Genomic DNA, 13,995 nt, shown 5'->3' with positions numbered 1-13,995 from the left:
AGGTGGATTTTATTCATCTAAATAATCAAATAATAGATTATGAATTTATTTTCTTTTTTCTTATTTATCAAGAAAAGAAAAACATATAGACACATTCAGGCTAAAATAAACTTAATTTGACCTTTCATAGTTAAAGTTGATCTTAAACATTCAACTTGTTGTGTCCCAGAGTATTTGTGGCAGTAGAGAAATACAAAGTTTAACATCTTAGTTTCATACGAAGATCCAACACGCAATCAGATAAAAAGTGATGTTACTTCAATTATAAGGACACCAAGATTTTTACATGAAAAATCCTTGAAAAAAGGGGAAAATCCACGGGACCTGACCCCGTTCGAATGAATCCACTAGTATTTGCAGTTTATTACAAAAGAGGCTCTTCATTGGGGAAAGGCCTTAGCTTGATTTACATCCTATATAGTGCATTACATGATGACAATACACAGAATCACTGTTGATGTGTTTGTTTGGTCGGAAGAACTGAAGTCAGTGGGCAACGTAAGTCGAAAGGTACGTAGTTGGCGGGAGACGGAGGTTGGAAGGACTGTAGTCGGTGGACAACATAAGTTAAAAAGACTGTAGTCGGTGGGCGACATAAGTCGAAAGGACTGTAGTCGACAGGCGACGGAGGTCGGAAGGAATATTGTCTAACGACAAATGTTGGAAGGATAACATCGTTGAGATGACGTCAGTTAGAAGTCCAACAATGGACATAAGTCCAATTTCGAATAGGAGTCTGACGAATATCCAACGATAGGTAGAAGTCTGACGGAATTTCGATGACGGGCGTAAGTCCAACTTCCGGCAGGAATATGATGATGAGCAGAAGTACATCATTAGGTAGGAATTTAATGACGAGCGGAAGTCCGGTGTAGGATTGGAATCCAATGACGGGTGTAAGTACGACGTTAGCTAGAAGTCTGTTGATGGACAGAAGTCTGGCGTTAGATAGAAGTCCGATGAAGGTCTGGTGACGGGCGGAAGTTCGCCGTCGGGTAGAAATACAACGATGAGCGGAGGTCCAGCATCGGGTAGAAGTCTGACGTCAATCGCAAGCTTGTAGAACTCTGGCATTAGATGAAATTCAGACAGAACTCCAACGACAATAGGCTGCTACATGAAAATCCGATGGTGGTTGAGGAGGAGTCTCTTCCTTACTTCCATCTCTTCTCTTCTTGTTTGGGCCTCCTCCTTCCCTGTCCTCCCCCTGCTATGAGAAATGATTTTTGAACTTTCCAACTTGATTTTGCTTCGAGATTCGTGCCCGATCAAGATATTTTTTTGGTGATATATCACAACTATTTATGGGCCACTTAGGGACATTCTAAGTAAGAGGTTTAATTTGGACAAATTGACTCAATTTGATTGAATTAATCCATTGGATTTAAAAAAAATGAAATTCGTTTGAGTGAAATAATCACTTTGAGGAGTTTGTTATAATTGGATTAATTTGGCTCAACCAATGATTAATTAGACTTGGGATTCAATCAAATGATTGACTCCATCAATTCAATTAATTAATTAGACTCAATTAGGAATGTTTTGCCCAAAAACAAAAATACAAGAAATCGGAGTTCGAACTTCAAATCGAGCCGCTCGACGAGTTGACCTACAATAGTACGAGACAAGCTCGAGTTCAAACCAAATTTCTAACTGACGAGCCGAGCTCGATAAGTCTACTACTCAAACCCGGCTCCAAACTTGAAGATTGGCATAATGAGGAAAATTAAAAATGATTTTATTTTAGTTTTTTTATCCATGTGATTAGAATTGTAAGAAAAAAAAAATATTTTCTGATGAAAATTGTATTCTGACTGAATAATTACAGATTAAAATGAATAATATTATTTAAAACTTTTAGATAATGTAATTCGAAAAAAAATTAAAAAATAATCTGGAAAGACAGAGAGGGTCCCTATCTTGCTGCGATAATTTTAAGATTTCAATCAAAATCATACCAACATTTTTTAAATGATGAGAAGAAAAATGTGTGGTGCCTTTTCAGCCACGCGACCTCGTCACGATTAAGAACGTGCATTAAATTTTAAAAACGTTTTAAGCAATAAAGCACAATTTAGTTTAAATTCCACTGTGTAGATAGAACCGGCTGTAGCTCATTTGAATCGACACTTTGAAGAGAAGTACCGGGAGAGAAAGGCAGAGCTTGATGGAGGAAAAATTCGGATTTGGGAGATTTGGAGGGTCCTTCAAGGTAGACAGTGTGCAGGCTCTCGCTGCAAATTTGGGGCCAGAAATTCCAGATATATATGTCAGGCCGGAGAGGAAGGAAGATATAGTCGCCGGCGGCAAAGAAGACTCCGGCGAAAGCTTTCCAGTCATTGATTTTGGCAGGTTGTTTGATTCCAAGTGCTCTGAGGAGGAAGCTGCAAAGCTCCACTCGGCCTGCCAAGGCTGGGGCTTCTTCCAGGTCTATCTTCTCTTCTTCTTCTTTTTTTAGTTATTTTTTTTATAGCAGGTAACAAGTTTTTTAAATAACAGATTTTTGACTTCCCCTTCATTTTGAATATTTTGTATATTATGTGAGGGTTGATCGAAGAATTAATTATTATTATTATTATTATTATAAGATATCTGTTTGATTATTTTCAGGTAATTACTAAAAATCGTATCTAATTATTATTAGATTTGTATTGTTAAAAATAAAAAAAAACTAAAGCTTTCAAGCAATTGCCAATGGAGGGAGAAATTATTCTGTACTTGCGCCGGATGATCCAGAGATCAACCAGATACTGAGCACTGGTACCGAGCAAAAAAGTGAAGTGGCGCGTTCTTGTTGGTCTCCATACGCCTGCGGGTGAAATCTGGGTGAAGCTTGGAAGATATATATGAGCCAAAAAATAAATATGGAATTAGTATAAATATTATTAATGCAACTTTAAAAAATAAATTCTTAAGGTAACATTTTTAAAATAAATAGTGATAATTAATTATAAGACTTTAAGTTACTTTTAGCTTAGTTTTTCATGTATAATTTTATACGAAAAAATTATGAATGTTGTATTGTATATAAAGTAACAAGCTAGGGTTGAGTCGAGTTAAATTCAGGTCAAAGCTATTTTGAGCTCGACTGATTGATCTAATGATGTTCATGTATTGAGTTCATTTTTAAGGCAGTTCGGGCTCAACTCATGAACTCAATTTCACTAGAGAAGTATCACTAATCTAAAATGTCTAATGTCAATAAACAATATGGGTTTTTATCTAAAATGCAAACTCATTTAATATTTTAATTACGTTTAGATTGACTTGAAAACCCAAAATCAACACCAAATTAATATGTTTAGTTTTTTGGTTTAAAATATGGCTAGCCACAACCCTCCTTTTGCCTCAACTAGTCATATTTGTGTTGACACAAAAAAAGTTGTATGAATCATTTTTTAAACGGTTAATTGGGTTTGTGCTGAGTCAAATTTGGGTCAAGCATTCTTACCTTTATATAAATGAATTGGATTCAAGTCAAATAGTTTGGGTGGATCAATTTTATGTTAACACCTCTAATAACATGGGATTTGTAAAGATTATTTGATGGAGTGTTTCATATTCTTATAAAAATGAACATAATTTCCATCATCTAGGTATATAAAGAAGAATTTTTTCCACTTATTAAGTGGATAATTTTTGGTAAAGGAAATCAAAGATTTGTAAAAAAATTCAAAAATTTGCCAATTACTACTAGGCAATGGCAATCGACTATCAATATCATCAACACCCTTTGTCAACAAATGCTGATGTCAGACATCATTCTTCACCATATATTAATTAAAATTAATATTTAATGAGTATTAAAAATAATATTAGCAAAGGCTTGTTGAACGGTCGCCAGAGGTAGCTAGTAAGTGGGCATGTGTGCGATAGTGTCAATAGTGGTAGCTGGTTTGCGGGCAGACGGGTGAGCTGCGGGCTTACTCGAGCAAAAAATTAAAAAAAAAATTAACTTTTTGGCAGCAAATTTCGGCGGGTTTGTCCCTAGGAAATCCATCTGAAATGTTTCCGGTGAATTTTTTTTCCAGTGTATTAGTATTTCCGTCGGAATTACTAATTACTAATGAATTTTAGTCATTTTTCGGCGGCACAGAAAAATGTCATTTTTCCTGCAGTGATAGTCTAACAATCATGCTTATCGTCACTTGACATCGATGCTTGCCTTACCACATCAACATTGTTAATGACCAATGTTTAATATCAATTTTCTTGTCACAATCTCCACTCATATCACAAGATTGCTCAACTTATAACATTCACATTAGGACATTGGGCAATGGTTGACATTTGATGCCCTTCTTTCGGGTTGCCTAATCTCCCCTCCAAATAGAGTATAAGCAAGCTGCCCGAAGTCATTTGACTTGTGATATTGCTCATTGGTCATTGTCTGATGCTTGCTAGGGGTATAAGTGAGGCAGGCTTGCTCAATCTTCACTCATTAATGAGTTCACAAGCTGAGCTTATTAGGTATCGAGATTAAGCTAGAGCTCAAATTATAGCTTATATAATAAAGGAACTCAAGTTCGAGCTTGAAAGGCTTGGCTTATGAGCTAGCTTGATTAGGACACCTAGATCTTAGTCTCCACTCCTTAGGTTAATATTAGTTTGGGAGGTAGTTGCAAGTCCTTGAACTTTTTTCTCTTCTAATGTGGATGATTGCATTGATGTGTTTGTCTACCAAATTGTTAACATGGCTTCCTTGTCATTAGTCCAATTTGTAACCCCGAAAACTCAATGCACATTAAGGAATCATCAGAGCTCTACACATGGTCTACATCCATGTGTCAACACCATCACTATCTAACACATATTTTTGCAAGTCAATTGGGTGGGTCATAAAGGGATGCCTTGGTAACCTCCTCAGCACTTATAGATCGTGGTTTGCCTCGAGGAACCTAAAGCATGATCCTTTGTCGAAGTTACTCACAATAAATAGATAACTTAGATCAATGCTGCCATGGTCTATACCATCTTCCCTCGAACGCTATCGATGGACACATGATGCAACACATCTTAACAACTCACATTTGGGTCGTAGTCTACGAAGGTATGGTGTGTTAGAATATCATTCAAAGATCATATCCTTCGACACCATCAAGACTACTGCACCTATAATCTTCTCTCAATCGAAATCAATAGCTTCATCATTTTTAATTTCTTAACCACTTTACTAAAATACTTAATATTAACTACAGCTAGTAAATCATGGTATACCTGAAGATTTAATAAGCAAACTAAGACAAGACACTGAAGAGTTCTTTAAACTTCCATTAGAAGAGAAAGAGAAAATTGCTCTATTACCGGGCCAAACAGAAGGCTATGGCCAAATTTTTGATCAATCAAAGGAACAAAAGCTTGACTGGGGAGATAGGCTTGCCATTGTAACATTTCCTCCAAACTACAAACAAATGAGGTTTTGGCCCACTAATCCACCTTTTTTTAGGTTCTAATTATTTAGTTAATCCCCCTCATTCACATCATTAGTATCTATGCTTCTTTATTTTTGTTCATATTTTTCAGAGAAACTGTTGATGCATATGCAATTGAGATAAAGAAAGTGGCTGATGGCCTCTTAAAAATGATATCAAAAAGTTTGGGACTTGAATTTGAGAAGCTTTATGATATATTCAAGGGAGGTATTCAATATTTTAGATTCAATTACTATCCTCCATGCCCAAGTCCTGAGAGAGTCTTTGGCCTTTGTCCTCACTCTGATCCTGTGGGATTGACAATATTACTACAAGTAAATGATCTGCAGGGGCTACAGATTAGAAGAAAAGGTAAATGGCTCCCAGTTCAAGTTATACCTGGAGCTTTTATTGTCAACATTGGCGACATCATTGAGGTAATTATCTTTTACTGGTGGCTAATCAAGTCTGATGTGAATATTTCTTATCAGTACTTCTCTAGTTGTTTCAGATACTATGCAACGGGAAATATAAGAGCATTGTGCACAGGGCAGTCGTGAACAATGAGAAGGAGCGACTGTCTGTTGCTGGATTTCATTCACTGAATATTGGTGATTTAGTGGGACCAATCGCGGAGATAGTGAAAGGAGATGAGTTGCTTTATAAGAGCTTGCAATTTGAAGAGTATTTCAAGCAGGTCTTAGCTAGTAAACTGGAAGGGAAGACTATAATAGATCACATGAAATTGGACAAATGATTTTCCTTCTAACTTATGGAGATATGATTTCAGAAAGGAACTTGTTGCCTCTTTGAGGGTGTTTATTATACTATAAATGGTAATAAATCTATGCAAAATAAACATATCATATTTAATCACATTTATCTTTATTTGGATCTTAATGATTTTATTACCTAATTAAGTATGATTTTTTATGCAAAGCCTAGATCTCCAAAGTCTTAGAAGAACCAAATTTGCTTCAGTTGAAGCGATATACTATACTTCTGCTAATGATAATACTAAAACTGAATATAGATGAGATTTTGATTTGATAGGATCTCCACAGACAATAATCAAATAACATATTGTAAATCATACGTAAATTTCTACCAATGACAAATCTATCTTATTTGGAACAATGAAACTCTCTGTTTGAGCCATGAACATTATTTCTTCTCACTCACCATGGAAGAATGCTACTTTTACATCCAGGTGTTGCAATTCATAAATGAAAAAAGTCATTAGATTCATCCATATTTGTATTGATGTACGCTTGATCACAAGAAAGAAAATATCATTGCAATCGTCATATTTCTTCTAAAGTGTAGAACTCAGCCACCAATCTAGTCTTGTACCTCGTAGTTTACTTTCAAAGTTCCAATTTTTTTCAATTTGAAAGCTCCAATGAACTTTCTAATCATCATTTTTTGCATACAAGAATCCAAGCCATATTCTTGAGAAGACGATCAGAGAAGACGATTATTTTTTTTTTTTTTTTTTTTTTTACTGCAAGCCATAATTTCTCCATTTTCAACTTCAATCGGTGAAAAAAATTATGATTTTACTGTTTGTTTACGTGACTTTTTTAAAATACCTTTTGCTACACCTCCGTGTTTTCGCCGATCTGAGAAGAAAAAAATTCTGCTTCTCCGTTGTGATACCTTCATTTAAGAACGAAAAAAAAAAGTAAGGAAAAACCAAATGAGGCCTAAATTAGCTCTATATAATCAAATTTTAATGGCAGCCTGCTGATTCTCTTTTCATGGTCTTTGGTAAGCTGATAATTATTCGATCATCTATATATTACTGAAGTTTCCAAGTTGTTACATCAACACTAAAAAATTTTAATAGCAAGCTCCTGCTCAAATTCAAAATATACCACCAGACTAAGATGAAACAAAGACCTTTTAAAAAAGCAAACTTCAAAACTAAAGATTTGATTTCACTTATGGGTTCAGATTGAAGTGATTCACAGAACTAAAACATTTTTTTTTTTTCGCAGCATACTGTTGCGGAGGTTTTCAGATTGTCGTCGTAGGCGATTTACGCCAGCGATTTAAACTACCACCTTTAGAGACAAAAAAGTCTAAAATTAGTAATGAATTAGCTCTATTTTCTAGTGTATATCAGATGTACAGCATGTTTAAAACTTTTGAGATTGAATCAAATAGAACAATCTAAAAGTAATTTGAAAAGAAAATGCTGAAGTCTGTCAATTTAAGTAGACTTAAAAGGGCAAAAATAAATGAACAATAATGCTATTGTTGCGGGCTGAAATATACGCGACGGTAGAGTTTGTAAATTCGCGTCTGAGCGTTGTACGAATATTCAGCACACAAACAGAAAAAAGAATGAACACCAGAATTAAGAACGTGGAAAACCCGGAAGAGGGAAAAAACCACGGGGCCACGTCCAGTTGAAATAATTCTACTAGTGTTTGTTTAAAGTACAAAGACCGATTCGTCTCACAAGTCAAGACGATCAGTTTACAATCAGTTTCTAACAAAGTTACAAAGTTCTGCAAAATCCCGACGTTTCCCGAAAATCCGACAGAGTTCCTGCATATTCAGGCGGCGGGAAGAGCTCCGGCGGTGGTCGAGGAGGAGATGATTCTCCCTTTCCCCTTTCTCTTCTTCTTTTCTCTCTTCTCACTTGAGTCCTCTTGTGAAGAATGAGGGTTCTATTTATAGTTTTTCTGGAGTTGCACGGCTTGTAAATAGGTGTGAGATCAGGGGCGAATAGGGAGTGGTCGAATGGACGGTTGATGTTGAACCCTTCGATCGTGCACCGTTCATTGGACATTGACGGGTTGGACCGGAGTTTGAGGAGCACATCTGTCTTCCAAGTTCGCATCGTCGGATGATGCCGGCAGAACTGAAGGTGAAAACAGGTTTGTGGGCGCCGGAGATGTCTCTCGCGACCTGGTAATGGCTGTAGTCGGGTCGGCGGGGGCCTGGTCGGCTGCTGCCGGTAACTCCAAATCGGCGGCTGACGGGGCTGCGTGAAGCTGATCTGCGACTGGGGTTGCGGGAAGCTTTGTTGAAGACTTGTGGCTTCGGATCTGGATCGACGGAGTCGGTTCGGCGTTGGTCAGGTCAGGCAGCAGCGGAAGAGGTTTGGGAACAGGGATCCGGTATTGAAGCGGAGGGGGGTCACGCCATTTGAGCGGAAGCTCGAGCGGGGGGTAGTCGTCAATGACGGTGGAAGAATGGTTTTTCTGGAGTTGCACGGCTTGTAAATAGGTGTGAGATCAGGGGCGAATAGGGAGTGGTCGAATGGACGGTTGATGTTGAACCCTTCGATCGTGCACCGTTCGTTGGACATTTGAAGGCCTTAGTGATGTCGGAATTTGGCGATCTTGGACTTGTTGGATTCGTCTCGTCGAGTCGCTCGATTTGAGTATAAGCTCGTTAAAATCGGAGACCGTTTGGTAAAATAATTGTGGTTTGAACCTTGGTAACTCAAATTGTGGTTTGAACCTTCCAACAACGCTTCGGGTCCTTGATTAGGACCCATTTGGGCTTGGATTGGGTTGAATTTAGTGTCGTTGGATTCGTATTTCCGAGACGCTCAGTTTGACTATAAGCTTGCTGAAATCAGAGTTCAGATGCTCCTGAATTTAATTTTTGAAGTTCTCGGGTTGGTTTTTGCCTCGAGATTCGTGCCCGATCAAGATTATTTCATGATGATGTATCAGCTATAATTATTGTGATAAGAGCATATAGCAGTTTGTTAAGACTTTGGGAGTACGAAATGAAATAATGCATCAAATAAAGTCGTTATTTAATAATGCATTCGAAGCCAAAAATTGTAGGCTTGACTTTAGAGAAGATTTTTCTTACCTTAGAAAAATCTTTCTTCGCTGTATATAAAACCAGCTATATATTGCTTATGATAACCAACCTACAATTTTTGGAGAATGAGAGATGGAAGAAAAAATGGGAATTGGGAGATTTGGAGGGTCTTTGAAGGTGGCTAATGTGCAGGCTCTCGCTGAAAAGCTGAGCTTGGAGATTCCGGATAGATATGTCAGGCCGGAGAGGAAGGAAGACATATTGGCAGGCGACGACGAAATCTCTGTTGAAAGCATTCCGGCCATCGATTTCGGCAAGTTATTCGATTCCGAGTACTCCGAGGAGGAAGCTGCAAAGCTCCACTCGGCCTGTGAAGGCTGGGGATTCTTCCAGGTTTATTCTTTTTCTTCTTCTTTTTTTATACCACGATATGTCAGGCCGGAGAGGAAGGAAGACATATTGGCAGGCGACGACGAAATCTCCGGTGAAAGCATTCCGGCCATCGATTTCGGCAAGTTATTCGATTCCGAGTACTCCGAGGAGGAAGCTGCAAAGCTCCACTCGGCCTGTGAAGGCTGGGGATTCTTCCAGGTTTATTCTTTTTCTTCTTCTTTTTTTATACCACGTATGTAACAAGCCTTAATTTTACAGAAAATATTTTTTTTTCCTTTCATTCTGAAAATTTTTTATTAGAGTATGAGGATTGATCCAAGAATTTTGAAATTTTTTTAGTATAATTTAGGATCATTGTAATCATTTTTATGGATCAAATATTTGCTGTTAAAAATAATTTTTTTTTGGTCAATAGAAATGAAATAATTTTAAGGTGAGAGAGTCCTCATACTAAAATTCTCTCTGTTAATTACTTCTAATCAACTAATTTTAATTTAATCTTATTGAGAAGATGCAAGCAACTTGATCAACTATAATTTCTTAACCACTTTACTGAAATTTGTAATGTTAACTACAGCTAGTAAACCATGGTGTACCTGAAGATGTCATAAGCAAACTGAGAGAAGTCGTGGAAGAGTTCTTTAAGCTTCCATTAGAAGAGAGAGAAAAAGTTGCTCAATTACCAGGGCAAATAGAAGGCTATGGTCAAGTTTTTGTTCAATCGGAGGAACAAAAGCTTGACTGGGCAGACATGCTTGCCGTTGCAACATTACCTCCAAACATCAAACAATTCAGGTTTTGGCCCACTAATCCACCTTCATTCAGGTACTAATTATCTAACTAATCATCCTTTTATGCGTCATTAATAATAAAGCATACGTTTATGCTTATTCATTAATAGTAGTATTTTTCAGGGAAAATCTAGAGAGGTATGCGGATGAGGTAAAGAGAGTGGCCGATGGCATTCTAAAAATGATATCTAAAAATCTGGGACTTGGAGTTGACAAGCTTTACGATATGTTCAAAGGAGGGATTCAAATTTTTAGATTCAATTACTATCCTCCATGCCCAACCCCTGAGAAGGTCTTAGGCCTCTCTTCTCACTCTGATTCTGTAGGATTGACAATACTGCTACAAGTTAATGAACTACAGGGGCTACAGATCAGAAGAAATGGTGGATGGCTCCCAGTTAAAGTTCTACCAGGAACTTTTATCGTCAACATTGGCGATATCATTGAGGTAATTATCTTTCATTGGTGATAAATCAATCTAAAAACTGAAGTTAATGAGCTCTCTGCTAACAAGCTAGAGTGCAAGTTTATCTGTGGCTATCATGACTATGACAGTCTTTAAAGATGTTGCTTAAAAACAGTACATGAATATGAATCAATATTTCTCTGGCTGTTATAGATATTATGCAACGGGAAATATAAGAGTATTGAGCACAGGGCTATTGTGAACAATGAAAAGGCACGGCTCTCTGTTGCTGGATTCCATGAACTAAACTTTGGTGATGTGGTAGGACCAATCCCGGAGATAGTGAAAGGAGATAAGTTGCATTATAAAAGCTTGGAATTTGAAGAATATACAAAACAGATCTTCTCCTCTAAACTCGAAGCGAAGAGCATCTTGGATCTCATGAAATTGGATGAATGATTTAGCTTTACAGAACTCGTAGAGAGATGATTTAATTAAGGAACTTGCAAGTTTATAAGGAGTGTTTATCATACAAAATAACTCATTTCTATTTGAGTTTTATTGTACTATTCAACGGACTAATGAGTTTGAATGAATTAATTATACTGAACGATCCACACCTGATTGTAGATCTGATGAACACTGCAATCCACATATTGGAATCTGGGCGAAATAATAAAATTTAACAGATACAGCAACATCTGTAGAATCTGTTGAATGATAGGGAACTTTGCAAACTAATTAAAGAGGAATAGGCAATGGAAAATGATTTCAGCTTGTGTGTTGAGCCCTTTTATCAGAACTTTGCATGGGGGATTCTGCCTGCATAACTAGTAATGACATTTAAAAACATAGTTGTAACTAATCAAAGACCAAGACATTTTACAGTTTCAGTGAGGCTAATGATCAGAAACAGACAAACTGCTCAATTTAAAACAATTCAGCAATCAATATTAAAGAAACTCCAGTAGTTTAAAATTGCCGAAATCAGATAAAAGTTGTTAAAATTTGTAATGTCTCATTCTTAAATTTTCATTGCAAGAGAAATATTTCTGAGCTGCCATTTATTTTCTAAATAAGATTTCAACTTACTTTTTAATGCTCAAAAGAATGTCTATTGTTATTGAAGTTGTTTTGGACTAAACAAGCTTGGAAGTCATCTGCCACTGCCTTCAGAGTTTGCTGCCATCAGTAATTGATTTTTTTAATCAGTAGGCTACGGATTCTTCAAGCTAATTTTTTTTTTTTTTTAACTTCCAAGTACTGCTTGTTTTATATTGGATTTAACCATCAATGATAAAAAACTTCAAATCACTTCTTTAAATAATTAATTAAATGCTCTTAAACATTATCATAATTAATTAAAACTTCAAATCACTTGTTGCACTTTGTGTCAATTCGTTCTTCTTAAGCTGATGCAATATAATAAAAATATAATGTGTGTAACACATTTTGTGGTGGAAGTTAGAAGGGTCAAATGGTATGTGAGTTGTTTTAAGACATTGTTTGATATTTATTTTATTGTACTATTTTAAAGTGGAGATTAGAGATCAAGGAATCTAGCTTAAATCTTGATCTTGATATCAAGAATCAAAGTTGATGTCGATGATGATCAACACTTTAATAATTGATGGCATGCATTAATATTATTAATAATAGTAAATGACGAAGTCGGTGAGTGTCAGTTAGGGCTACAAATTAATTGAGTTGAGCTAAGAAGGTGCTTGCTCATATTTGAGCTCATTTAATAGTAGCTTGTTCGAGCTCGATTTCGATTTTTCTATTTGTATTCAAGTTTGGTTCATCTAAAACAGATGAGGTTCAAATTTTGTGTTCAACTCATATCATTCCATATTGTACTTCTTGAGCTTTAAAGGAGCAGTTCATATAAAATAATAAATAAGCCTTATCAAGCTTGCTAATGGTTGTTGTTAGGTGATCGTGGCCTTGAGGATCATGGTTAAGCAACGATGGCCAGAAGATTATTATTGGATGATGGTGGTAGGAGGATTGGTGTTAGGCGAAGGAGATCAGATAACCATTGTTAAGCGATGGTGCTAGGAGGGCTATTGTCAAGCAGCAGTGGTCGGAGAATAATAGATAGTGGATTATGGTTGGAGGACTGTAGTCAGTCAACATTGGTCAGAGAACCATAGTCGGGTGATTGTGATTTGATGGTATTAATTGGGCGGTGGTCCTACAGCGGCAATCACACAACGGTGGTTCAACGATGATGGCCAAGCAGTTCTCCAATGACAGTAACTAGGTAGTGTTACCACGATGACAATAAAAAAATGGAGGTATGGACGTTGCTAAATGTCGATGCTCAAGCGAAGTTTTGATTTTTTGAATCTTAAGCCAATGTCCAAGCCCCCTTTCATTGTGAGAGTGGATGCCGGATTATTAATTTTAGAGAGTGACATGCTTGTAATTATAGTTAAAATTCAAAGCACTCAATAAAAGCTTGGATTACCTTTGGAATCAATGGTTCATTGGTAAGACATTCAGTTCGACAATAGCTCAAGTCGGAGTTTAGATGGCCCTGAGTTTAATTGATGAAATTTTCAATTCAAATATGCATCGAAATTCATGGCCAATCAACCTAATGTTTGATGAAATATTAGTTCTAATTTTTTATCTTTGATGATAACTAGATTTGTTTTACATAAATAAAATAATATTTCTTATAAAAATAACCATTATTATTTGACATTATAAGGGACTCAAGAGTATAGGTAGGATGAGTGGATAGTATTGATGTGTGTTAAAAGAACCCAATTTTATAGATGTGATTAGAAAATTCTAAATCTTAAATATGAAGACACTAATGTCTTTATGGGAGTGATTATTTTGTGCGGTGTCCGAACGCGTTCAAATTGTTCCGGAGGTCATTCGGACGTGCAACATCATTTAATGCATTGTGCATTGGATGATGTGACGCGTTCTGATTGACTTCCAGAAACATCCAGACACTGCAAGTAATAATTTTTTTCTTTAATGAGGCTCATAAAATTTTGTAATAAAATACTGCCAAACATATGATATTGATTATATCCTAAATTCTAAATTTACATAATAATATAATATAGTACTACAAAAGACTAAATTTATATTAAAATTAATTTTATTTAGTATATCTTAAATTGTGATATAAATTTTAAATTTTAAAAAATTATTCTAACATATTTTATATTAGAATTTT

General features: G+C 36.2%; 2 protein-coding genes across 4 annotated transcripts; both read left to right on the top strand.

Annotated features, from left to right (window-relative positions):
* The first annotated feature begins 2,091 nt into the window (after positions 1-2,091).
* Positions 2,092-6,311, top strand: LOC110110103 (S-norcoclaurine synthase 1-like). Of its 3 annotated transcripts, none has more exons than XM_028692262.1 (3): positions 2,092-2,428; positions 5,762-5,848; positions 5,923-6,311. In XM_028692262.1, exons 1-3 carry the CDS (start codon positions 2,168-2,170, stop codon positions 6,166-6,168), a joined length of 594 nt encoding a protein of 197 aa, XP_028548095.1. In that variant the 5' UTR covers positions 2,092-2,167; the 3' UTR covers positions 6,169-6,311. The 3 variants fall into 3 exon arrangements, with proteins under 3 accessions (XP_028548095.1, XP_028548094.1, XP_028548096.1); XM_028692261.1 differs by having other exon boundaries at positions 5,914-6,311; XM_028692263.1 differs by lacking the exons at positions 5,762-5,848; positions 5,923-6,311 and adding an exon at positions 5,199-5,584.
* A 3,018-nt stretch (positions 6,312-9,329) lies between these two features.
* LOC110110105 (S-norcoclaurine synthase 1) lies at positions 9,330-11,252 on the top strand. The gene is made up of 5 exons (XM_028692256.1): positions 9,330-9,442; positions 9,641-9,794; positions 10,174-10,421; positions 10,511-10,835; positions 11,007-11,252. Exons 1-5 carry the CDS (start codon positions 9,336-9,338, stop codon positions 11,250-11,252), a joined length of 1,080 nt encoding a protein of 359 aa, XP_028548089.1. The 5' UTR covers positions 9,330-9,335.
* The last annotated feature ends 2,743 nt before the right edge of the window (positions 11,253-13,995 follow it).

The sequence above is a fragment of the Dendrobium catenatum genome, unplaced genomic scaffold (assembly GCF_001605985.2).
Source record: "Dendrobium catenatum unplaced genomic scaffold, ASM160598v2 original_scaffold_155404, whole genome shotgun sequence".
NCBI lineage: Eukaryota > Viridiplantae > Streptophyta > Magnoliopsida > Asparagales > Orchidaceae > Dendrobium > Dendrobium catenatum.
The sequence above is the reverse complement of the archived record's forward strand: the minus strand, read 5'-3'. Positions and strand labels throughout refer to the sequence as shown.

What these genes read in the sequence shown, in the direction of transcription:
- LOC110110103 (XM_028692261.1), top strand. Translation starts at nt 2,168, where the DNA reads ATGGAGGAAAAATTCGGATTTGGGAGATTTGGAGGGTCCTTCAAGGTA. An exon ending in AAGGCTGGGGCTTCTTCCAG is followed by an intron (nt 2,429 to 5,761) that starts GTCTATCTTCTC and finishes AATGATCTGCAG; the next exon opens with GGGCTACAGATTAGAAGAAA. An exon ending in ACATTGGCGACATCATTGAG is followed by an intron (nt 5,849 to 5,913) that starts GTAATTATCTTT and finishes GTACTTCTCTAG; the next exon opens with TTGTTTCAGATACTATGCAA.
- LOC110110105 (XM_028692256.1), top strand. Translation starts at nt 9,336, where the DNA reads ATGGAAGAAAAAATGGGAATTGGGAGATTTGGAGGGTCTTTGAAGGTG. An exon ending in ATTCCGGATAGATATGTCAG is followed by an intron (nt 9,443 to 9,640) that starts GCCGGAGAGGAA and finishes ACGATATGTCAG; the next exon opens with GCCGGAGAGGAAGGAAGACA. An exon ending in ACATTGGCGATATCATTGAG is followed by an intron (nt 10,836 to 11,006) that starts GTAATTATCTTT and finishes TGGCTGTTATAG; the next exon opens with ATATTATGCAACGGGAAATA.